Source organism: Odontomachus brunneus, unplaced genomic scaffold, assembly GCF_010583005.1.
Source record: "Odontomachus brunneus isolate Ranch 3 - 2012 unplaced genomic scaffold, Obru_v1 Obru_scaffold_222, whole genome shotgun sequence".
Taxonomy (NCBI): Eukaryota; Metazoa; Arthropoda; class Insecta; order Hymenoptera; family Formicidae; genus Odontomachus; species Odontomachus brunneus.
In genome coordinates this window covers 450,781-476,220 of record NW_022639672.1, presented here as the reverse complement: position 1 = coordinate 476,220, position 25,440 = coordinate 450,781, and the positions used below count along the sequence as shown (strand labels likewise).

General features: G+C 41.8%; 1 protein-coding gene across 3 annotated transcripts in view; it reads right to left on the bottom strand.

Annotated features, from left to right (window-relative positions):
• Nucleotides 1-36: 36 nt before the first annotated feature.
• The window catches only part of LOC116852408 (serine/threonine-protein kinase 24), a 167,484-nt gene continuing 142,080 nt past the window's right edge, over nt 37-25,440 (bottom strand). For all 3 annotated transcript variants that reach the window (XM_032832733.1, XM_032832732.1, XM_032832731.1), the window contains 8 exons: nt 10,690-10,855; nt 9,239-9,396; nt 8,646-8,831; nt 8,039-8,184; nt 6,959-7,232; nt 6,236-6,592; nt 5,890-6,116; nt 37-5,469 (listed from right to left, as the gene is read on the bottom strand). In XM_032832733.1, the coding sequence (XP_032688624.1) occupies nt 5,460-5,469; nt 5,890-6,116; nt 6,236-6,592; nt 6,959-7,232; nt 8,039-8,184; nt 8,646-8,831; nt 9,239-9,396; nt 10,690-10,855 (1,524 nt within the window). In that variant the 3' untranslated portion in view covers nt 37-5,459. The remainder of the gene's footprint in view (nt 5,470-5,889; nt 6,117-6,235; nt 6,593-6,958; nt 7,233-8,038; nt 8,185-8,645; nt 8,832-9,238; nt 9,397-10,689; nt 10,856-25,440) is intronic.

Below are 25,440 nucleotides of genomic sequence, written 5' to 3'. Positions count from 1 at the left end.
GGCTCGAGTAACAAGGTTTCAGTGAGGAAGCACACGTCGTGTTTTATTTAATTTTTATTTCGTATTTGTACACGCCCTCAGCATGCCACATACAATCAGTATAATACAGTTCAACGCAGCCAAGGTAGAATTAAAATACAAAAAAAAATATATATATTTATATACATACATATGTGTGTCTGTGTATGTGTGTACGTGTGTGTGTGTACTCTCTACGCCGAGATATTAATGTTTTTTTCTCTTTTACCACAATGTTATAATGTTGAATATATTAGATGGATAGTAGCTAAAAGTACAATACAAAGAAGAGTGCTGGATACGGTAGGACACGTAATTCGGGTTGAATGCGGCTCGCGAATCGTGAGCGGATCTCTTCTCTCGAGACCGTCGACAAACGAAAGGGTGCACGTCGCATCTGTCTTGCCATGATCTCGATACCCGGATTTGTGGAAAATCTCGCTCGATTAATCGATTAATGTAGATCAACGTATGCGTCAAAGACGAACAAAAAGGAAAAGCAACGAGCTTCGATAGAAATCGAAAATCACAGTTCGACATCGTGCGTTCGTTCGTTCGTTCGTTCGCTTTTACATCATCACAATCTACACTGAGGAAAACAGAGTATCTGGTATTTGTGACTATAATTTTGCATTATAAAACAATCATAATCAGCAAACTCATTTTTATACTAAGTGTTATTGTAACATTCTGATATGTGCACAGCGCCATTAGTTCGAATAATAAACAAATGATTGGCGCCCAAAATAAATGTAATTCACGATGAAATTAATTGATGAAATTAATTAACCGTCAATTAATTGAGTCGTTTGCCGATAACATTAGTCATTTCCTTTCTCTCAGTGTACACACATACTTGAGAAAACGGAAGAACGAACGTTCAGCGTTCGATCACCTCGCGCGAAACGTAATAAAAGAAACAAAATAGCGGTACCTTAGCTGAATTAAGTATGGCTACGCGTAAATAAAAAGACTCGACCGCAAATCTCTCGGGAAACATTCCGCTCTACGGGCGTTCTCCTCTGAAATTTCCCCCGATCATGTCCTCGTCAGTTCTCGGCGTCTCGTCCTCGCACCCTCGAGCAAAGACTCGAAGTGCGCTTCGAGGAGAATTCTAAGCGGACGATTCCGAGAGGGAATCGCGATGAGGCGCGAGTCACAACGAAATCCCATTTCCCGTCGTAGACACGCTTAAACCGGGACTGGTAGAGAGGAAGATTTCCCGCCACATTGATAACGCCGGGGACTTTCCCGGGAGAAATCGCGTGAATTTTTCAGCACCTTCCGACCTTCGCAAAGCCGCCTGATTAAAGGTTGCGGCACCTTTCCTCGGTGAGGTCTCTTCTCGTAACGCATTTCGTATTCAATAGGAGAGTTTGTTGTTTAGTAATCCTTAAGAGACATCCGTTTTCCTATTAGATGCGGAATACGTTGCAGAACTAGTCGAGGGGAAGTGTCGCGAGCTTTAATCAGCTAGCTGTACGTACGCGTACAGTTCCGACTGAGGACGGGCCACGGGAAGGATGTGCTTCTAATCACACGGATGAACATTGTCAACGTAAAATCAATCGCTACTCCGCGGGTGGCCTGACAATTTTCTTCTCCTAACGAACCTGTACTGCTTACACAGCCATAAGTCTTTTCTCGTTTCGCAGACTCGACACGGAGACGCTCCGCGTCACGATGCTCGCGCACGATGTAACCGGTAAGCATTTATGGCAGCGAGGCCTACTGTGGCTAGCGATCGCCGTAAAGAAATGATCTGAAACTTAACTGAACGGTGAGACAACGATAAGACGATAGCTCGAGTCGAACCGTAAAAACGGCTCTTTCGCGAGATCGCGCGATAATAATAAAAAAAAAAAAACATCACTCTTTCTCTCTTACGATTTAATGCAAGAAACGAAATTGTTCAGTTGATACAGGGGTGGGGGGAGGGGAAGGGGAGTACCGTATTAACGATACAGCGTAACGAATAATTAACATAACTAAAAGTAAAATCAATACATATCGTGTACTCTTCTCATCTAGGCGGGCGGCGGGAAAAGTAGAAAGGTAAAGCGAGAAAAGGCGTAGCAGAGCAGAGATTTCCGATATTTTGCAGTCACTTTTCTTGCTTCTTGCAGGAAATGATTATTTTAATGATAAAGCAAACAAGATTGACTCGATTGAAAAAGTGCTTCTTCCGGAATCTGTCGCGATGCTTATGAAAACGTTAATTAAGTTTTGAAATTCGAAAACAAATGCTCTAGTTTGGCGCGGTAATCGTTCTCGGTAATGTAATTAAGTCTCCTTGCCATCTTACGTATCGATTTCCGCTGTTAATTGGCGTATCTTCTCTAAGGACTCGTGACTCTTAGGCCTGCATTAACAGTCGATACTTGAAGTTCATCTCACGTGAGATACTTAGATTTTTGCTCAGGATTACATTTAAGTTTTTCAGTTGAATTGTACGATACGTGTGACATTGTATCTGTAATCGTGATTCAACTGAGAAGATATTATCAAACTCTCAACTCAAATCTGAGTATCTCGCTTGAGAGGAGTTTCGAGTCACGACTATTGATACGGACCTTAGTTACTCTGTCTCTCCTCTTTCTCACACGTGCTCAATATCACTATTCTTGTGACCTCCCTTGAAATCATCGTACACAGAATATAGGCATTGTATTCTACATACGCGTGCCTTTGCTCATGAAACTTTTCTGCAACCACCCCGTAGATGACGTCCTACAATTTCTTTCTCTCTCTCTCTTTCTACCCTTATCACGCGCGCGAACGCACGCGCGTGTATGTGTGTGTGTAATTTCTTTTTCTATATAATATATTTTATAAAATACATTAGTTTATACAAACAACGTGGATTAAGTGTCGACGCCCTCCGGGAGTCATCGCAGCTCGGACTCGATCGTGAAAACAAAAGGTTCTCTCTTAGGAATTTGTGTATTGTTCGACATAAAAATTCAAAACTGGAAGAACGGTGAAACTCAAGTTCCGTGTAATTGTCTGTTGTTGTGTTGTCGTAATGAAGAAACGTGCGTCGCACGTTCAAGTTCGCGAAACTCTCCTCGCACTTTCCTAGTAGTAGGCGGCAATAATGCCTCTGTACTCTCGTGCCGTCCGAATTGATTGTCGAGTCATTCCACGTCAATCTTATGCGAGGAATAAAGAAACTCGTAAAAAGCGCCCGCATTCTGGTCTCATTTCTCTCTCGCAAAACTGTTCAAGTCGCACGCTCGTCATTACATTCCTTCACGATCTGACGAGAGCGCTCGAACGGTTTAACACGTTGCTCGTCAACGTGCAATGACTCCGTTATTGTTTCCGTTATTGTTAAAATGACATAGGCGATATTTCATTAAGGCGCGGCGGAAAGATTGGAGCACCTTTCGCGATTCTACGTATACTGGAGACGATAGAGTTCTAGGATAGCGTTGCTCCTCATCGACGATTTCCAAAGTGAGATTTTCACAACTAGAAATTAAGGACATATATATATGTGTATGTGTGTGTGTGTGCGTATATACACCACATATATACATATATACATACACTCGAACGCTATTATGTGTCGCGCGCACACGGATGTTTAAACACGGCTGCTGTGTAACGGTTTATATCTGCGATTTATGCAACAAGCGGCAACTACACCGACGAAACGATAAAAGCTCCCCGGTAAATTTGCAACGGCGACTCGTCTACGTAGCCTACACATCGTCTATCATCTGTCTCAGTGACAAACGATGACTTATGAGGAAAGGAATCTCTTCTTCGAGGGTAACAAGATCGTTCAACGGAGCTGTGCGACCAGTTGGTAAAGACGTCGATCTGAACAATAAGACTATCTTATCGCGCTACATACATATTTACAACGCCTCTAGCTACTAACGCTAGAGCTCATTTCTTAAACCTGCTCTTTTCGCGTCCGAAACGTGCACTAGCGTAGGAAGCAACGGGAAGAAATCTACTCTGAGAACACATTTTTTCTTTAGCTCGGCTGCTACAGGACTCTGACTCTGTCTCTCTCTCTCTCTCTCTCTCTCTCTCTCTCTCTCTCTCTCTCTCTCTCTCTTCTTCTTCTCTTTCTCGCTCAGCGAAACGCACTGTTAAATAAATGTTCTATTTGTAAAAACATTGTGTCATCGTAAAAGCTCCGTTCTCGAAGCCCCCTCAGCAGTAGCTTCGAGAGCTTCCTCTATTTCTTTTTTCTCACTTATATCACGTGTGTGTGTGCTCGGTATGACTCGATAGTGCATGCCGCGGACGTATCTACATTGAGGCAAGACCAACTCATCAAATACTCCTCGTTTTCTGCCGAGTCTGTACAATTTCGCTCTCGTATCGCCGGATATCGTGCTCGCGCCGAACATGAAAGAGGTTCAAGGAATTCTTGTGTCGGACAGGCGCGCTGCTATCGCGTAAACGGAAGTTCCGATACAGCCTTCTCGCGAACACGCTGTCGCTTAATTTCCGCCTTTCTCTACTCGTAGTAATTGATCGCCATAAAGTCGCTAGAACGTTACACGTTTCTTTTTCCCGCTCTTTTCTTCCGAGACAGGTCCTCTAGAGCTATATAAAGTCGAATACGCTGTCGGGAGGAGCTCTAAGGCTATTTGTGCAAGTGATCGCACTCCGCGTCTTTTTAATCTATCAGCAACGAAGAACGTCCTAACTGTCTAAGGTTGCACAGAAATCGACCGACAGTTTCGCAATTTGTCGATGACTTTCGAGAAGAATACGTTCTCGACAACGAATATACGAACTGAGTTGTGCTTTTGCATCGTATTTTGGTTTCTCAGTATAAAATATAACTTCACGACGTCCACTCACCTCTTCGCTTAGGTTACGGAATTAAAGATGTAAAAAAAAAAAAATTAGAAGCTGGAGAACAAAGCGATGGTCATGATCCGCGGGTGTAACGGACTGTCGGCCGACAGGAAATGGACGAGCACGCAAATGTGACAATCCAATTGAAATAGTCCGGGACAGGATCGATAACAATTAGACGAGTAGGAACTGCAAGAACACTGGCACAACGTTTCGCGTGTGTCTGCCGTCTACGTATTTTATCCTACGGCGAGGTAGGTAGGTAGGTAAGTAGGATAGTAGATGGATAGGTAGCTAGATAGAGACGAGGCGGTTCGTTCAATAGACTACTTCGTAGAATTTCGATGAACTTCGTTGTAGCGTGGTCTTCAAGATCAGCTGCTGAATATACGGTGAGGATTGCGGGGAAAAAGTAGGAGAAGGGTGGCGGGCGGCAGGGGTGGGAAGTAATGCGCTCCCTTCACGTTCACGTTCGGAATCGCCACTCGAATCGACGATGACATTCGGCTCATGCTGATTGGTAAGTTGATAATCGAGAGAAATAACGAATGGTTTTACAACGTCAGGATGTTTTGGGACCACAATCTCTTGCGGACCTTCGTCCTCTCGCGTCCCTACGTATCGCTGAAACAGAAGAAGGGCCTCGTTGTTATTTCTGTACACGCGTCTCTCTGATGCGTCATCAAAAAAAAGACTAATCTAATCACTAATCACCCAACGGGCGACGTTGTAGTAAGCTTCTTACAGTCTCAGCTCTGCCAACTAAGCTTTACAAGCTGTATCGTCTGCATCGAACCGAGCGAATAAATACAATACGTTACAAATGATTGTATAATTTTATATTATAATTATATGTTGTAATCTTCTACTCAATAACACGGTGTAAACACAACATTTTTAAAGGTTGAGTTATACAAAAAAGCTATTGACATTATTCGCGCTGCAATATTATTGTTATAATGGATCCATGTTCCATTGTTGAATCGGGGATGAGGGAAAGGGAGATGAGATTCGAAGCTATTAGACGGATCCATTAAACGTTACCTCAAGATGACCTTCTCCATCAGCATGGACAGACGGCCTTCCGAGTGATTGGGCGGAAGTAGAGATTTGATCAATTCGCGGATAAGCGACTCCGTCATTCCCGGCGACGTGCGTTCCGCCGACTCGAAGGCGCCGCGTAATTCCTCTATAGCGCCGCCGTTTTTGCCGATGCCGCTGCCGCCTTCGCCGTTATTGTCTCTCGTCGAATATTGATGCTTTCGTTGAAGCTGCGAGGAATCAATAAAAAGCCATCCGTGAGTCACTCACGCTCTCGCGAAAAATTTCTACCAGAGCTTCGACTTTTTCTTTCTCTCGTTACGTGTACTCGTTAATAAATTCGCGTTACCTCGGAAAGCAGAGGCAGGACCACGCTGGATAGAGCGACGCTTCGGGGATGCTTAAGCTCTTGCGAGCTCCTCGGCCTCTGTTTATCCTCGCCGGATCTGTGATCGACCATCGGGGCGATGGGCACTTCCAGTTTACTGTTCCTCCTCTTCTCTCGCGTATTGAAATCCCTGTTTTTTTCCCGATCTCTGCCCTCTCTATCCCGTTCTCGCTCCCGGACGTCCCTGTCCCTCTCGTGGAACGTCTCCTTCGTTTCTCTAATCGTGGACTCCCGGCTGGAAGCGCGATACTCTCTGTCCTCTCCTCGTTTCTCTCTCGTGTCCACCGGTGGTGGAGGCGCGGCCTCGTGCGGTCGGGACTAAAAAGGGGAGAGAAAGAGAGAGTGAAAGAGAAATCACACAGCAGGAGGAAGAACATTGAAATATTAAAAAAATAAGTAATCATATATTCAGATTATTCTTCTTATCAGTTTCTACTTGAGCTGCTCAGTATATAAACAGTACATTTTTAGTATGTACAACTCGAGCAAAATATTCAACTTATATATTATATCATTGATTAAAAAATAAAAGCTTTGTCTGAACTTCTATGCAGGCTTTTGAGTGACAATTCAAAGTCTACATAGACTTAAACAATGTAGACTTTTGAGATTATTTGGAGATACCTGATTATTTGGCACATCTAATATATGTACAATTGATATCGATTGTTGGGTTAAACGTACCGGTTTCGCTTGGCCATCGCGCAACGAATCTCTGGACTCGCTTCTGTAGTGATTCAGCGTGGAATCCTTCGGTGGTGATCGCGAGGCGCCGTTCGCGTGCGGTTTGCCCGCCTGACTATGATTGGAGGACCTATGATTCGTGTGTGTTAGGGTCAAGGATGTCGGCTGCTCGTTCAGCGGCAGCATAGGCACCACGGATCCTTTGACCCCGTGCGGGCCTTTCACCGTCATTATCCACGGCTCGTCCATGTCGCTATCCTGCTTGGATTCCTCCCTGAACAGCGTAAAAACGCGACGAGTTACAATTTACCAGCGCTTAGACGCGATTACTGTGTCTTCGCGATTGACAAACGCGACCTCCCCAAAGTAGTTTCCTTTCTTCCCGGACGTTCGAGAGCGGCGGCGAGAATGTGTACCGCGCACATTCTCTTTCTCCCCCTCCCTCCCTTTCAACTAGTACTTTTACTTAAATTCGTATTAGTACAAGCGCAATTTTGTTTTGTTTTTGTTTGTTTTGCTTTTATTTGCGGAGCCTCGACTCTCTTGATAACTAAAGTCCAAACTCTGTTGAGCATTATCTAGTTTCGATCGTGAAGTAAAAATTCAAAAATTATGATGTACACGTGTATGTAGCGAGACTATGAATCAATGGTTAGTCTGCTGATAGTCTATTATTGTTATATCGTTCAATATTTCACTTTGTATTTCGTTCTTATATCCCATCTAGTGTGAATTTTGTATACGAATTTATATTCCATTTTCTTTTATATTTCATCTTATACTCCCATTTTGTATACAAATAACAGATCAACGAAGTAACCATTCGTCGGAGAACATATCTAATGATCGAAGAGATATTTATTTTGTGTATTGTGTTTACAAACATTATCTAAATTAGTCTCATTTGTTGTGACCGTTTGTTTCACGGGATCCACAACACGATGAGAGAAGCTTTGTTTCTCGCGGTAATTTTTACACATTTGAGGAGAGTTCCGAGCGCGCATACAACGAATAAAAATAATGGTACTTTTACTTTCGTTGAGAAACACACCGGAAACACATAAATCGCAAGATACTCACGAGTCCGAATTCTCACTCTCGGTCTCCGACTCCTCGCTGCGTTGCGACTTCCACTTTTTGTACCTGTCAATCAGGTCGATTAGGTACGAGTTCTTCTTTGCTTTTCGAATAAACTGGAACTTCAGCAACTCTTTCGCCGTTGGCCTCTGTAACACAGAAATAGTCGAATTAAAATTTTACAATCTTACAATCTTTTACTGAAAAGTGTCACATCTTCCTGCGTCCAGTTAAAATTACAATAATTTGGCTCGGCGACTGGGAAAATTTAAATCGCGAAGACAATAGCAATCGAATATTTTGGGTCCACTGTGACTTGTTCCATAATTTACCAAGAGTATTTATACATAACTCTTGTCTCATACTCACATTTACTTATTTTAAATCGTTTAATTCTGATAATCACTCATGTTGATAGTTGATGATTAATTCATTCTTATTGTGAGAATCTATTCTCTCCACCTAGTACTAAGGATTTTTTTTTTCGTAAACAAGTAAATAAGTGAGTTTCATAAGATCACGCGCGAAGACATCCGACGACATCGGTGAAGCTCTCGGAGTGTCGACGGCATCAAAGCGTGGACAATCACGTATTTAACGGTATACTCACGTTCTCGGGGTCTTTGTTGAGGCAAGCTTCGACGAACTCCTTGAACTGTTTCGTGTAATTCCCGGTCAACTGTGGCGGATTGTTCTTGGGTATTAGGAAGAGGACCCTCATGGGATGCAGTTCGCTGTTAGGCGGCTCCCCTTTCGCGAGTTCGATCGCCGTGATGCCAAGGGACCAAATGTCAGCCTGTGGAATAAGCGTTGCCTGTGGACTCGCTGCTTGTCGGACGAAGCGCTAACGACACGCTAATGAAAGCGTGACCCGCACTGCGTGGAAACAATTTTCGAGAACCGCGAAAGAGAGAGAGAAACATGCGCGAAACAGAAAAGCATGAGGATGAGAATAACAAAACCGATGGAAAAGAAAAGCGCGAGTATTATCAGCTCAGTTTCTGAGCTCAAGTGTTACAATTGAACCGTTTAACGATAACAAAAAATTCGCTGTATTACCTTATTTTTCCCACAGAAATATAATGATATTCAAAAAATTTCGATTCGGGAAATAAATAAAACTTTACTGCTCTCTAGAAATGTGTTTGCGTAAGAGCCGATTGTGTTGCGCGCTATATGGTACAATTTAATTAGTGTAATTACCTTAGAATCATAAGCGGACTGTTTGATAACCTCGGGCGCCATCCAGAACGGCGTGCCGACGAAGGTGTTTCGTTTGCTCGTGGTGTTGGTTAACTGGCCGGCCACGCCGAAGTCGGCCAACTTGACGTCGCCCATTTCGCTCAGTAAGACGTTCGCCGCTGCGTAGTTGAACAGATTACCATACCAATTAATCTCACATTTTATATAATCGTACACTTATTGGATGAACGAAGAAGAATGTCTCTTAGTTCAGCGTGGTCAGAGCTTCGTCGTTTTTCTCTCAAATTTGAACTTGCAGACAGACACCAATTTATGAGTATTAAACAAGAAATGAGGAAACTTTGCTAGATGTCTTAATAAAGAGAAAAACGGAGTTAAACGCAATTTCTTGGACACTCAAAAGGTATCAATTGACTACGAGATCGGATGATTCCGTTCTTGATTTTGTTTAACAGACACGACGAACTTTCCGCATTGACCTAATGAAATATCAGTGATATTACGCGGACTTTAATTACACAGGCCCACAATTTAAAAACAGTTGTCTGTGCTGGAGGCCTGATTAGGTGTACTATACGTATTTTGGGCTGCTGAATCTAAATCTGGTGTTAGATTTGCTCCATCACCCTTAAGTTTTCCGGAAAATCGAGGAAACCGTGAAAAGGAGCAGATATCCAGGTTTTTACGGAGACATGTATTCAAGAAAAATTCTAGAGTGACAAATAACCCCATAACTCCACAACCAACGTTAAAAATACATTATGTACTTCAACATGGAAAACAAATCATTCTACACAAAATCCCCTTACGGGGCAGTTGTCATCGTCTCCAACATCCTCTGAAGCAGCAGGATTTATCTAATCGACGATCATATATTGTAGAATTGATATTTCTAATAGAAAAAAGATTCCATCTCGTGGACAATAACATGAATGTGACCATGATAGGGCACGCACAGATCAGATTTTCTAATCTATGCGATGTTAAAGGATTTATGGGTGAACTAAAACCGAATATGTATGATGGTATATGGGTTATTGGGTTGTTCTAGTCATCAGATGTTGAAGTACATAATGTATTTTCAACGTTGGTTGTGGGGTTATAGGGTTATTCGTCACTCTAGAATTTTCCTTGAACACATGTCTCCGTAAAAACATGGATATCTGCTCCTTTTCACGATTTCCTCGATTTTCCGGGAAACTCAAGGATGATGGAGCAAATCTGACACCGGATTTGGATTCAGCAGCCCAAAATACGTATAGTATACCTAGTCAGACCCCCAGCACAGATAATTTTTTTTAAATTGTGGGCCTGTGTTATATATATATATATATATATATATATATATATATATATATATATATCGTATGAAGCGAAAAAGACTACTCGACATCCACCTCACATGGAACATCGTCGAGCAGCACCCTTCGCAACTTATCGAGCGCATGTACCTTTAATATCGCGATGGAGCTTACGCTCGCTGTGCAGATAATCCAGCCCTTTGAGCACCTCGCGTAATATCACGGCGATGTGCATCTCCTCGAAGCTACCGGCCTTCATCAAGTCCAGGGCCGAGCCGCCACCCAGATACTCCATGATGATCCATAGCTTCGTACCCTGCGGAGCAGAACGAGCATGTGCCCGATTGAGAAAGATGCATAAACGCTGGACGATCGTGACGATAAAGTCAGGTCGAGTCTCGGGCGATCGTCAATCAACGAAGACGGATCGTCTCGTCGAATGAGTGATCGCCATGAACCTTGATCAGGCTCGACCTTGAACCGCAAACGCGGAAATGATGTCGCGAAACAATGCGGTACGTGTACGGTTCTTCGCTGCGAATTGCGACTTTTGAGGACCCTTGAAGCGATTTCACAAATATTTTCGAATAGAAATGAAAATTTCGTATTTTCTTTAGCACGTTTGTCATACATGGAGAGAATATGTATCATAGCTCCCTTTTCACACATACTCATCACAAACACACACATATGAATTTTGTTTCAACTTTTCTGCGTTTCTTCAGTAGTATGTGCAGAAATAGATTGTCATAGCAAGGTCTATCTAGCTAAGAAACATAATAAACTTTTTAAATGGGACATTTCAGTGTTTCTAAAATATGAATAGCACATATGAGACAAAAGTATAATAAATTATTGTAAAACATTGAAAGGATAACTCGTCGGGAATCCTCGAAGCGATTTCACAGATAATATTCTCGGATAGAAACAAAAATTTCGAATTCTGTTTAGCACGCTTGTCACACACGAAGAAAATATATATTATATACACACACATATATGTCCTTTTAAACTTTATTATATATCTTCAGTAGTGCAGAAATATTGTCAGTAAGGTCTATTTTGCTAAGGAATATAACAAACTTTTTAATACAATTTTTCAATTTTTTAAATAAGAATAGCACACATATGAGATAAAAGAATAATAAATTACTGCAGAATGTCGAAAAGGTGGCTCGTCGAGAATCAAAGCGATTTCCGAGATAAGGATAATGGTAATCTATGATAATAAGATAATAAGATCCATGCAGATCGTCATACCCGACATTTCGAATTCTCTTTAATACACACGTTACATAAAGAGAATATTATAGTTTCCTTCATACAAATCCCTCTCAATGTTACTATATTTCTATATGGTAGTGCAATGCGGTCCATCTTGCCAAGAAATATAGTAAATTTCACTAGAGACACAGCAAATGTTTTAATTTCAATTCCTAAAGTGTAAATACACAAACGAAATGAAAGGAACATAATAAATGTTTATTATGTTCCTACAGAATTACTACAGAATAAATGTTTATTGTAAAATTCTCTCGCGTGTGCATAGAAAAAAAAACCAACTCCGTTGGTATGCAATTAAGTTTTCTGTTACTCGGGAATCGGATGAAAGATTCGGTTGTGGGAACAGCAAGATTCCTGTAAGAAAGGTTTCTACTCAGCCAATTGTCTCCAGTTATCTCAGTCGAGTTTCAATGCAACTGAATGTCTAGATGAGAGTTTTTGGTCACAATAACAGAGATATTACTTCACGTCAGCGAGTTTCTCGTCTGGTTTTTATTCAGTTGGCCGAACTGAAATTCTTTTTTTGTGAATCGCGATTTATTTGGCGAACCGTTCCCACACCTTGTGTACGTCCACCTTGTGGACTTTTTGTTTACGTAACACCACAGAACGGACTTAATTTGTTTACACGCGCGGACGCAGAATGAAAAATCACGTATATATGACGTCGGGGCTCTCGTGAGAGATCCATCTGCGTCACATACGTACTGATAACGATTGCGTTGAAAAGAGAAGCGACGTGGAAAGCGCCCATTACGATCGCGCAATTACGATCGGACACAATTTAACAATCCGATCGGAAAACTCGAGTCCCATCGATCTCGGGTCCTGTCGTCCTCTCTCCCCGTTCGCGGACCGAGGGGGAGGTAATTTATTGCGCGACAGCTGTACATTATCATATCGTTCGGATCGCACAGCCCGACTCTCTCGCGGGTCATCGACTGTGAAGTGACCGATCAACGATACGAGACGAGCATTCAGCAAAGCGTCCCGCGCGGCCGATAGGGTTGCGAGGCGACCTTTCCTCAACGACGGACGGCGATATGATTAATCCACGCGGTTGTTCCGCGTAATGAAGATTTATCGCGCCACTTCGAGCAGTCGTAAATTATTGTCTAATGCGTAGCCGTTAAGGAAAACGTCGTCGTCGTCGTTTCCCGCGCGGCCTATTAATTTTCTCCCGGGGCGCTACACCATTCGTTGCTCTCCAAGGCAACGAGTGCGCGCGTCACGGCGCTGACCGGATCTCTCTCTCTCTCTCTTTTTCTCTCTCTCTCTTTTTCTCTCCTTACCTCTCTCTTTCTCTCTTTTCTACGGCGGTAATTATATCCGACATCAATGACCAATCACTGTGCGAGACTCACGGGGTTATCGGATAAATTATACAGCGCGCGTCCCAACGATACTGATGCCGATGTCGGTGGTGGCGCGCGCAAGGGCGATAAAGCCGATGAGTTATCGCGCGTTAATAATCAGCGAGACTAGCGAGCTAGCGATCCGCGTGTCGGGATACTGAAGATTTACGCCCTTTGCTCAATCGATTATAAAGAAACAATTAATTGAACCACCCTCCATCCGCCCTCCGCCGACTCGCTCGACCCCCAGAGGTGTACACCCCGCCGGCCGCGGCCTTGCGGTTACGTGCCACCGGATATTATACGCCGTTCTCCTCGCTCTCTTTTTTCCCAGCGCGCACAGAGACTCGCCAAGTGAAAGTATGTAAGTACACACGCGTCGCGAAAAACGAAAACGTCGGCCCTTCGCGCCGTGTCGCCACCTCGGCAGCGGTGATGAAACCCATTTCCGCGCAATCGCGCGAAATATGGAATACAGAGGCAAGAATGTTCGTGTTTCGATTGTTACGGGAAAGGATGCATTGTATAGAGTTACTTTTATTATAAATTATATTTTTAATTTTACTATGTTCACTCTCTCTCTCTTTCTTAGTAGTGCAGGAATAGACTGACGAGATCTACACTGAGAGGAATATCTAGAATACAAGAAATATGTATGTCGTTGGGTACTAATTAATATATTTATTTAAATCTAAATTCTTTGGTTTAAATAGAACAAATAATTATTCTGGTGAAAAGCAACGTGTTGTGCGTGTTTTGTGGGAAAATATATGTTCTGTCACACACTTGAAAGAAATTTTTTTTTTCAATGAGAAAATACGTATATTAGTGCAAGTAAATATGTGTTGTTAGTTAGTAAGTAGTAAGAATATTTCTCACTTTTTAGATACTTTTTTTCTCAATGTGAGGTCTGTCTATCTTGCTAAGCAACATAGTAAATTTCTCTGGAAACCTCCTCAATAATACATCTTGGTTCCTGAGGTATAAATGCAGCACATATAAACTGAAAGGATAATCAACTATTGCAAAATGTCCTCGGCTACGAAATTATAATATTTTCTTTTCTTACTATAAATTATGTATTGATAATACATAATATAAATTCTTAATATAAATTTCTTTTCTTAATATAAATTATGTATTAGATTATAATATCATAAATTAATTTTTTACTACAAAATTTTCCCCTCCGTGTGCACGGCTTGCTGGATCCTTCCTGGCATAAAAACCTGGAGGAACTTCGAGCCCGTCACTTTTGAATAGTCGAACGTAATAACTGTCTGAGATTTCGCCTAAGACCCTCCAGCACCGAGATTCTCAAAAATACATCAACTTTCTCTCCGGTCTACCTGGACTAGCCGTCGATTCATCATCGAGGCAACGTCGGGGCATCCTCCGTACGAAGAAGCGCGTCGAGATAAAAGCTCGCTCCATCACCCACCTCGCGGACAGGACGAATGACCGAAGACGCTACTTCGCGCGGAGGTGACACGAGGTGATCCGCCATCGGATTCGCCGTGTCGTGTAACGTGCTTTTCCTTACGAGGTCATGCTGAATATCCTTGAGAGACCAGGTACAGTCTCAGTCGCTGGTTCTCGTTCGACGCGTTTTATGGCGAATAATTCTCGCAGTTTAAGCGGTTCGACCGCGAGCTGCAGCGACGAACGGCCGACGGCCGGGATGACACTCCTGGCGTTCGCAGGGTGGCGAGTACGGCTCTGGCCGTAAAACGCCGCCATTTGTCACCGAGGTGGTCCTCAGTCGGTCGGCAGAACGGCACGCTCCGAGTGCGCTTCGCTTTTTCCCGTCTGGATCCTCGAGGTAGGTGGCCGTCGGCAAGAGGGTTCGTTCAACTCGATTTCGACCACTTCTGCGGCTTTCCGCGAAAGCCGGTCTCGCTACTAGATCATTCTTCGTTTCGGTGGACGCGTTTCCTCCTCGCTCACGCGGAAGGAAGTGGCGGAAGAGGGATGGCCGTTCGACGACGCATTTCAGAGACGCATTGGGGACGTTATCTCGGGATATCTCGATAGCGGAGATATCCTCCGGATTAGACGATTGCCCCGAGGGGTCGCGGCTGATAAAAAAGAAAATCGACTGATTGATCTTCAGTCGAAGGGACGGGAGAAAGTTAATGAGTCCCGCGAGAGTGATCGCGTGGACATCGATTGTGTAGCGCATGCAGGGAATATTGCAGCAAAAATTGCATTAAAATTACATTCCTTTTTTCAATGTTGTCTGTAAAACTAGGCTGTGGGAATAACAAATTTGACGATACACGACCTGATATAAGAGGCATTCAAGTAAGCACAATAATTTTGCAGCAAGAAGTTAGACGTGTAATATTTTTCAATAAATATATAATAATTTCGGTGATAATTTTCTGTATGATCCAAAATTTCAAAGTAGCAATTTTCAAGATATTTTTCCCATGCACGAAATTGACGTGCATTTCTAATCGTAAAATCGTCTGAATATTTTACTTGTTTAGCCTTCTTTGACCGACGCACATTTAAAAATGATCAAAAAAATATTATAAGGCTCGTATTAATAGTTAAAACTCAAATGAGATATTCAGACTTGAATCTGGAGTTAGATGTGAGTTTTTCAGTTGACTTGCGACTATAAAACGTCACACATATCACATGATTTGATTGAAAACCTCAGACTTAATTCTAAATGCAAATTTGAGTGAGACAAGTTTCAAGTAACGACTATCAATATGAGCCTAAAAGGTCTATATAAGAGCCGATGTTTTTCTTTTTTTTTCCTTACACAAACACTCGTGCAAAACGGTAAATATGTGAACATGTTTTTATTTACGTAAGCCGGCTCTTATAAGTCTTTCGCAATACTTGTTTGGTAATTTTTAAACGCAAGTCGAATATTTCCTCGATCACAGAGCCTTATTTGTATTTCTTCGACGGGACGCTTGATCCTTCGACAGGATCGAGCTCGAAGATCATGTTGCGATACAATTACACACAAAAACAGACCTCGCGCGTGTTCTTCGAAGACGTATTATTCCGAAGCCTCCGGCGAAGCTGTTTAAATTTAGTATCCCAAGTGGGTATTATCTGACTAACGCGCGCACGTGACCCGCCTCGCACGTGGATCCACGCGGGTCATCACCGCCGACGATGACGGACTCGCGAAGGTATTACCTTACGTAATGGTGTTGTGCGAGTCCTCGCGCAAGGGAACTATATTATTAGTCGGCCAATTCCCTAATAGAGTCCGGATCTCTTGTTCGACACGACCCGAGAATAGACTGTCGCCCCTTCGGCTCTTAGCCGGGAATAATTTTTTCGTTGCCCTCTTCCCTCTCCCCCGACCCCCGCCTTGTTCCTCCTTACGCGGCAATTACAGTTAATTGACGGTGCGCGGTAATCGGCTGCTTTCACTCTCGACGAGTGACGACAGACGCGTTCGGCGTAACTCTTCGGCGCTACGGGAAGGGGGGAGGGAGGGGGGACGAGAAAGTCGACTCGAAAATACGATAATTTCGGCGATCGAATGGTGGCGTCGCATTAGTGTAAAAATCTAAGCAAAACCTGGCGAAAAGAATCAAGTTTTGTATGTGCATGCTGAATAACCTTTACCTAATCTCTTGGTTGCTGAACGACTAACATTCACAACACAGTCTGCAATATATTTCACGAGAATAGATAGATTCTGACGAGATAGTAGTTTGTAATACTTTCTTCCCTTTTATGGCGAAGCTGTTATTTTGAAAATATCATTTCAACAATATAGAGTTGCCATTGAGAAGTAAGCAGGATTTCTTTACTATAATTTTACGATAAGATTCTATTACACTTCCGGACATTCATCAAGGTTGGTTCAAAGACGTATTTGAAGTTTTCTTCGTGTAGCTTATTTAACAATTCAAAAAATTATAGAAATTTGCGGGTTACAAGAGAAAAGTCGAAAAACATATCGCTCGATCAATCTTCTTTTAAGATACAGAGAATGTTGAGTAAGAAAATGTTGCCGTAAAATGTCACGAAAATGTTATGAAAGAGCTGTTTGCTGATCTATTCATATCGAGAGTTTCCTCCCGCCAAATTTTGAGTAAAATAATTACAAATTTACCTCAATAATACGATAGAATTGTTCTCAGAACCTGATATATAACTAATAAGGAAGTTTATTTCAATTAAAATATTAATTATAAATCCTAATTAGAAACATGATTTGGGATAAAGACTAGGAATATTTAAAATCTTATATCATTTGAAATATTGTGTGGCTAGGAATATTTGAAAATATAAATATAATACTTTGCGTGTCGTTCTAGGAATAATCGACACTGTTTTCGGGATTTTCATTGTTTCTACGAAAATAAAGATACACATTCGAGCACAACTCGTTGGATCCTTATTTCAAATAACACTTCTGATATTATTTCTGAAGAATCACACGCTCAGACCAAGCAATTTCACGTAATGACGGAAAAAGAAAGAGGGAAGACAAACTCGGCGGTTTGGAAGATTCACTGCTCGCCGACCGTGTGCGATGCACCCGTCGCGCGAAAAAATATTGCCGGTCGATTTGTTCGCGCGCCCGTTACGAATTTGTCGATGTTTAATTCAGTGTTTTTTAGCAGCGCAAGCGTGCATACACACACACACACACACACACACACACAACGGCGGCGGGGCAGGCGACTGCACGAAAAGGCGGAACACATCGTAAAAGCGAAGATTAATTCCGTCGCGTCGTCCATCAATGCCAACGGCACTCCTGCCATTTCGCGAAACGTTAGGAACAAAAGGACATAACGCGACGGCCAAAAAAGCAACGAGATCGACCGGTCATTAATCATCCCTACTTCGCTGAACGCTCTTGTCTCCATGCCGCACGTTACACTTTGTTAGCGTGTAGCTCGCGCGGAAAATGTGCGCTATGAAAAAGGCTCAAAATCGATCTGCCAGCCCGGCCGAAAATTAATTAGGCGTATTGACTTTCCTCGATTTTCATCCTCGACATATCGCCTGACATCGAGCTTGCAAATTTCAAGTCCGATTTGATTTTCTAACACATTGACAAAGAGGAACTTTGTTGACTCTGTTGAACGTAACGTAAAAATCAGCTGTTTCGACACCTTAATTAATATTATGTTTATCACTCGGAAAAACTCTCGATAAAAACTTGTGTTGTGTTTTATAAAAAATACACTCGAGCAGGACTCTCTGAGTCTTCGCCTTAAGTAACGCTTCTAATGTTATTTCTGAATAATCACACGCTCTGATATGAGTTACACACGATAAGTAAGTAAATAAGTAAATATGCAATGCGAGTTTATTCGCATGCAACAGAGGATTCCTCTCGCATGTCAGCTACTCTCTTAATTTCTTGGAGTGAAGTTTCACTCGAGAAAAGTAGAGTAACTACAAAATTACGCGAATTCGAGTGATTTTTCACTCATATATAGAGCGTATTCTCTATTCTGAATCGTCGAGTGAATATTTTCACTCGAAATTTAAGGGCGAATCTGATGTATTACACTGTCAGATATTTACTCCAATCGACTGAAACATTCGCTTATATGGAATCAAAATCCACTTTGAGTGAAACATTTATTCTTGCGATTTCGAGTGGCAGAATTTTCTCTAACACCTTCAGAGTAAATACTGTCACCTTTTACTCGTTTTGGATGAGGTTCCGTTCCAGCAAACTTTAAAGGCCATCAGATAACTCGTATTTGACAGTCGATGTGTCAATATCTCCACCCCCTCGCTTTCATGTTCCTGTATTCTTCCTCCTTCTACTTTCCAACGTTAAATTTTTATTCTACACCCATGTGTGCAATTCCCATGATACTAATCGAAAGGACTCAAAGTTATCTTTCTCGATAACAACAACAATAACAACAACAACAACAACGATGGCAACTTTTGCGATGAAACAAAGTGTTGCGCGCAACGTAAGGTCGCAGCGAGTTAAAGCTCCCCTCGTCATCGATCTGCGACCATTATCGGAGAACGCGTTTTCCAGCGCAGCGTCGATAGTCGCCGACCGTAAATCTCGCCTCAAAGTACAGGCAATGGTTCAGAATCGCGGCGATCTCTGCGGAGAATCGACGCACGACCTACTTGACGTCTCTCCGTGCCCAACCACTACCACCGATCGCGGCGCTCACGATCGCAAATTAGTCGCGAATTGCGACTCTGAAGCGCGCGCACACGTGTCCGACCGTGTGCTTCTTTGTTCGCGAAATAAGGACGAAGTGCACACGAATGCGTATGGAAACACGTACACGCACTCGCACCGACCGACGTTCTCTCTTAGGTTCTCTCTTAGGTTCGGAGGAACTGCGCCGGGAGAAACCGAGTGGCGAAAAAGGCCGTAATTTCATTAAGAGACTAGGCATTCGCCGAGACGAGCGGCGGCCGCATAATAACTGGTCAATTAAACTCGTTCATTCATAAAATCTCGGCCGGCGCTCCTCTTCGGGAGCGGAACGCGCGTTCCACCGCGGCCATTGTCTTTTGTTCGCGCAGCACAATGAACCGGGTATAATGGGGTAAGAGGGAACTGCGAGGAGCGTCGTGGATTTTTGCCCGCGTACACCGCCCAGATATTACACGCCAGGTCTAAAATCCGTTCCGCAAAAGTGCTTCCGCTAATTATCCGCGATACGCCGCAGCTGCCGGCTCTGTCCCGGGCGACGGCGGCGCTAAAAAAGCATTACGTAATGATTTTACGCGAGGTATTTTCGATAGCGCTCCGAGGACTCGAAGTACGAACCTTCGTTCATACAACGACAGCTGGAGGAATAAAATATTAAAAAAGAGAGAAGTTATACGTGCGGGGAAAGCGATATGAGCGAAAAATATCGCGAAGTGTGCGCGCGCGCTGCTGCACGTGCACAGTAAATTGCAAAACGATCTAGACATAATGAAGCTGCGAGCTCACCAAACTGTCAAAATTTAGAGTCGTTACCACGACAGGCTTACACATATAATAATGTAATTGGTCGTAGTTACGCAAGAATGATGCAGCCCACACGAAGCACGTTTCGAGAGAAATAAAAATGAAAATTTGATACACGATTTAATAGGTATAAATAGCACTAAGGTTCTCTCTCTTTTTCTCTCTCGCTTTCTCTCTCTCTCCCCGCAATTGTCCAAGAAGTCAAGCATGGTCAATTTTCTTCTCTTTAAGGCAAGTTTTTATTCATTAGCAAGTTTAAACCTTAAAAAAATGAATAAAAAATATGCAATTAGTAAAAAAATGATGCAACTAGTAGAGAGAGAGAGAGAGAGAAAGGAAATAAATACTGTTTTTATTTAATTTTAAGCGCCTATAAGACTTAAACTTTTTTTTGTTTTGTATGGATTGGTACTCTGAGAAAAGAATACTTGAAAATTTATTTGTGAGAGGAAAATTTATATTTTTCACAGAAATAAACTTTATTTCACGGAAATAAATTCTATATTTCACAAATAAATTCTCAAGTATTCTTTTCCAAGTGTAAAGCAAAAATTAAAAAATCATAATTTTAATTTTGTGGGTTGGATTATTCGTGCATAATTATATGGCCAATTAAAAATATTAAATAATAATAAACAATATTAATACTAACAATAAATAATAATAATAATAATAATTAATAATATAGTTGCTAGGCAGGCCCATCGCCAATAATAACTCTAAATGCACAACTTTGACAGTTTGGTGAGCTGCCAACTTTATCATGTCTGAACCGCTTTGTACGTACACTGTACGCGTTTTATCAGTCCGGCGATTATTCTCGAGCGGAGCAATACTTTTAGAAAATCAATAATGTGAAGCAATATTTTCAGTCGTCATTTCTGACGAACGGTGAGAGGAGACAACGGGAGAATCACATAATGGGATGGATGCCTTCATAATCGCCGATACATCCGGATTGAGAAATCCAGATAGGAGTGCCGTCGTCGTTGTAATAGTGTTGCGAGAGAACCTCGCCTAACTTTTATGCGGCGTGTCTACGCGTTTTCGCGTGCTTTCCGCGAGCGTGCATTGAGAAACGTGAATGCGAGATATGTGTGCTACTCCCGTTATGTGAAGAAGGAAAGGAAAAAAAAAGAAACATGATTCGCAGCGTATCAGTCCGCACCAAGGTAAGAGCACTAAAACCTAGACACGTCTAACTCTACACATTCTTATTGTTTTAGTCTTTATAAATACGAATATTTAAATTTCTATATAGAGGATAAATACATATATTGAATATCTACATTAAAAGTTTAAATTATTCCACATGCTCTCTCTCTCTCTAACCAGATTTATGTGTGGGCTAACTATGCACTGCTTTTTCCATGTATTTAAAGACCAAAACGATAAGAATGTCCAGAATTACGTGCCAGTATTTATTAGCGTCCAAATATTGGAACTCTTACTCTAATTATAAGGATAAATTAAGGGTCTGAGATCTGAGATTTCAGGTTACTATTAACCGAATGAATTAGTGAGTAATTTTCCGTCGCGAAAGGATATCACCCGAGCGCAGGAGTCGAGTATTTCTGACTTCGCGACCGGGATCGTGAGGCAAGGAGCGGCCCGTCGCCCGATAACCGCCGTTGACCGACTTGCACTCGGCTTTAATAACAGTTTCCGAAGGAGAGACTCTCGCGACACCGCGGGAGACAGGTAATCGCGATGCGGCGCGTTCGCGGTACACCCGTTACACGCGATGACATCAGGCGCGTAGACGTACGCGTAGGCGCCCGTTCCTCCGTCTTCGCAATAATCGCGATCGGATGTGTCATCGCGAGATTGCACAGCGGAATCGCATTGTGTGTGGAGAAACGGAAAAGTCTCAATTCGCGGAGGAGAGCGACAGGGGCAAAGGACGGACCTCGAAGCAGGAGAAAATATCGCGAGAGGACGAGACACATCGGCTGTTTTCGCTCGAATCGAAAAATTTAGAATCCCTTACATATTGAGAGAAGAAATATCGAAGAAATAGCAAACATTTACTCGATGGATACTGAGAAAAAAGTACTTGAAAATTTATTTGTGGGATAAAGTTTATTCCTGCGAAATAAAGTTCATTTCTGTAAAAAATAAAGTTTATGCGAGATAAACTTTTGTTCCACAAATAAATTTTCAAGTATTTTTTCCTCAGTATACTAACAACATATTTACTTATACTAATACGAAATATTCTTCAAACATGAAAATATACATTTTCTTAAAATCTTAAGAAAAGACTTTAAGAAATAAGAAATATTTTTACTAGTAATTAATAACATACATATTTGTTTGTACCGATAACATATTTACTTTTACTAATATACGTATTTTTACATTAACAAAAAATTTCTTTAAAATGTGAGTAAATATATATTTCCTCAAAACAACTGTTTATTCTACTTCAATAAAAGTATTTAGATTTAAGCAAATATGTTATTAATATCTACTAAAGAAATATTTACTATTTCTTAGATATTTTTTCTCTCAGTATATAAGCCCCTAAATGCTAATGTCGTGTTTTAATGCTTCTTGCGCCACCCGATACATTGGCACATAACTCTGTTAGACAAATACAAGTTTTTGTTTCGCCTTGGCGATCTCGATCGCGTCGGTTCCCTTTTGTTTCTCGACATTTTTCTTAGGTGTTCGTAATATTTTACTTCAAACGTAATGTAACGCTCGGTCACGGAAAAAGTGTGCGACACGCGAGAGTGCTAGAACAATCGGCGAAAAGTGTAAACTCACATTCCCTCCCACCGTCAACAATGGTCGTTTATCAATGAGTGTCGGGCGATCACAAAGTCAAAACACTCGGGACCGTTAAGGTCAACTTTATCTCTGTGTTTCGCGAACTTTTCCGAATGTTTATATTCAGTTCCGGGCCGGCGAACGACATGTACGTCACGGACTACACGTGCGGGTGTTATCTATATTGTTCCTCTCCGGTGATGAATCTATTTCGTCGGCCCTTTTGTGGTAATTAGTTTCTCTTAATTAATCGCTCGTCTGAATCGCGTTATCTAACATGTGTATATTCGGTTGAATCGTATCCACGCGAGCGTCAGTGTCAGTGTCAGTGTTCGGATAAAGCAACCAAAATGCTGAATCGAGAAATCAGGACGCAAGACGCAGGACGCCGAGACGCGGGTAGCGATATTACATCATTTTCAAGGTGTGCAAAATCATTTATTATATAGGAAGTCTCTGTTTTTAACGGACATTTGATGAAGTTACCGAAAATAAAGAAACACTCGAGTCGAAATTTAGGACGGCATACATGGTTCGTCGTCATTGGATAATTAGTATCATTGATTTCCAATGAATCGTCAAGCTGCACCTGTATTTATTACGTTACTTCATACAAATATTGACCTAAACAGTCGAGTAACAACCCATGAATACAAATCTAATTAAGTATGCTTTCAATCAAAGATCTTAAATAATTTACAACTCCATAAATACCGGGGCCTTAGAATATAATTTCGCAACTGTTAATTTTTACGTCCAATAATGCTTTGGTTGCGAGTTCGATTTTGTTGACATCAGCCATCATGCCTTTTTCTTGCTTCTGTTTAATTTTTGTCATTGTACTGAATCTAGAGTCAAATGTCTATTGATAAACGGTATTATTGGACACATAATTGTCATTTTGACTTTTTCAGCTTCATATCATTCATTTTCAGCTTTTCAACTCTTTTAAAAACTACAAATTTCGAAATTTCTACAAAAAGAGAAAAAAAGATAAAAAAGAAAGAAAAGAAACATTAGGAAGAGATGAGATTAACATTTTATTTTTCACCTATTTATCCACACAATAATCCTTACTAAATAATTGAACGTTTGCAAAATTTTGACTCAGGTAGACGCTCTCAGCGAGTTTTTCCTTAAAAATATTAACACTCGTCACTTGAAACTTACTTCAGGTGAAACACTCGAATTCGAATTTAGAGTTAGATATGAATTTTTAGCTAGATCATAATTGCAAATATGTATAATGTGATTCAATTGAAAAGCTCAGATCCATCTCTACGGACTTTAGACTTCAGCTCTTAGATCTGAGTATCTTATGTGAGACAAGTTTCAAGTAACGACTATTGATATGGAGCTAAGTCTCCACATAGTGAAAACGGCAATAAATTACGACCTGTAGCATCAGAGGATGCACAAACTACAATAGTCTGTATAAACGCTCTGTCTCGGGACTCCTCATTGGTCTACAAGTTCGGCGATACTTGCGAGTTTAACGTGGAGTCTAAGTTTCAACTTGGATTAAAGACCCTCAATCCACGCAAACGCCCGCATCTCGTTTCAAGCCGGACCTCACGGTGCAAATTAACGAGAACACGTCTCTGGTACTTCGGCTGAAAGTGTTCACGCTCGCAAGAGCGACTGACTAACTAACTAACGATCGTTAATGACCGTTTGGCGCGGTCATTAAGGGAACTTCTCGACCAGGGTCGCAATATCGGGGCGCCGCTTCGTTTCATAAGCGATCATACCGGGGGGCTTTCACGCTCCTCGGCTGCGAAAACGAAGGGGGCTCACGCGAAAAGCGATCCGTTTCTTCGACGTGAAGTTGTAGTGGAGCGCAGCGCGATTCTTCTTCTCCCTTTGCTGCAATTAACGGTCTCTCAACAATCCCCGATAACGATCGCGTTGATTCACTTTGTTCATCCCTCGTTCTCCCAATCCCGCACGCCATCACGGCCCCTTTCGCCAAGTTTATGATTTATTCGCCGGCGCTGCGCGACGTCTCAGGTCGGCCGAGTAATTGGTCGTCGTTATTACGAGCAATCGCTATTACGGAATCGGTGAAACGTAATGCGAGTAACGGTATAATCAACGAATACTGATAGTCCTTGAAATATTGTACCGTGTAGACACTCGGCACGAAGGAGCAGATTTCATGAACTGAATGCTTTTATGCATTGAGAGGAATCGAAAATACTTATCTCCCCGTTGGGCGCTAACAATATATTCACTCAAATCTAAATTCTTTCATTTAAATAGGACAAACAATTTTGCTTTCATGAGAAGTTAAAGTCCTGAGAAAATGTATATTTTCTTATTTGAAAAATATCTTACATTAGTATAAGTAGATATATTATTAGCGCCTACCGAATAAATATTTTTTATTTCTCAGATTTTTTTTCTTGGTATAGAACGTATAAAAGGAAACGTATCACGAAAGCCTTCCTCTCCTAGAATTCGCGGATACTTTTTTAATCACTGGAAAGAGAGAGAGAGAGAGAGAGAGAGAGAGAGAGAGAGAGAGAGAGAGAGAGAGAGAGAGAG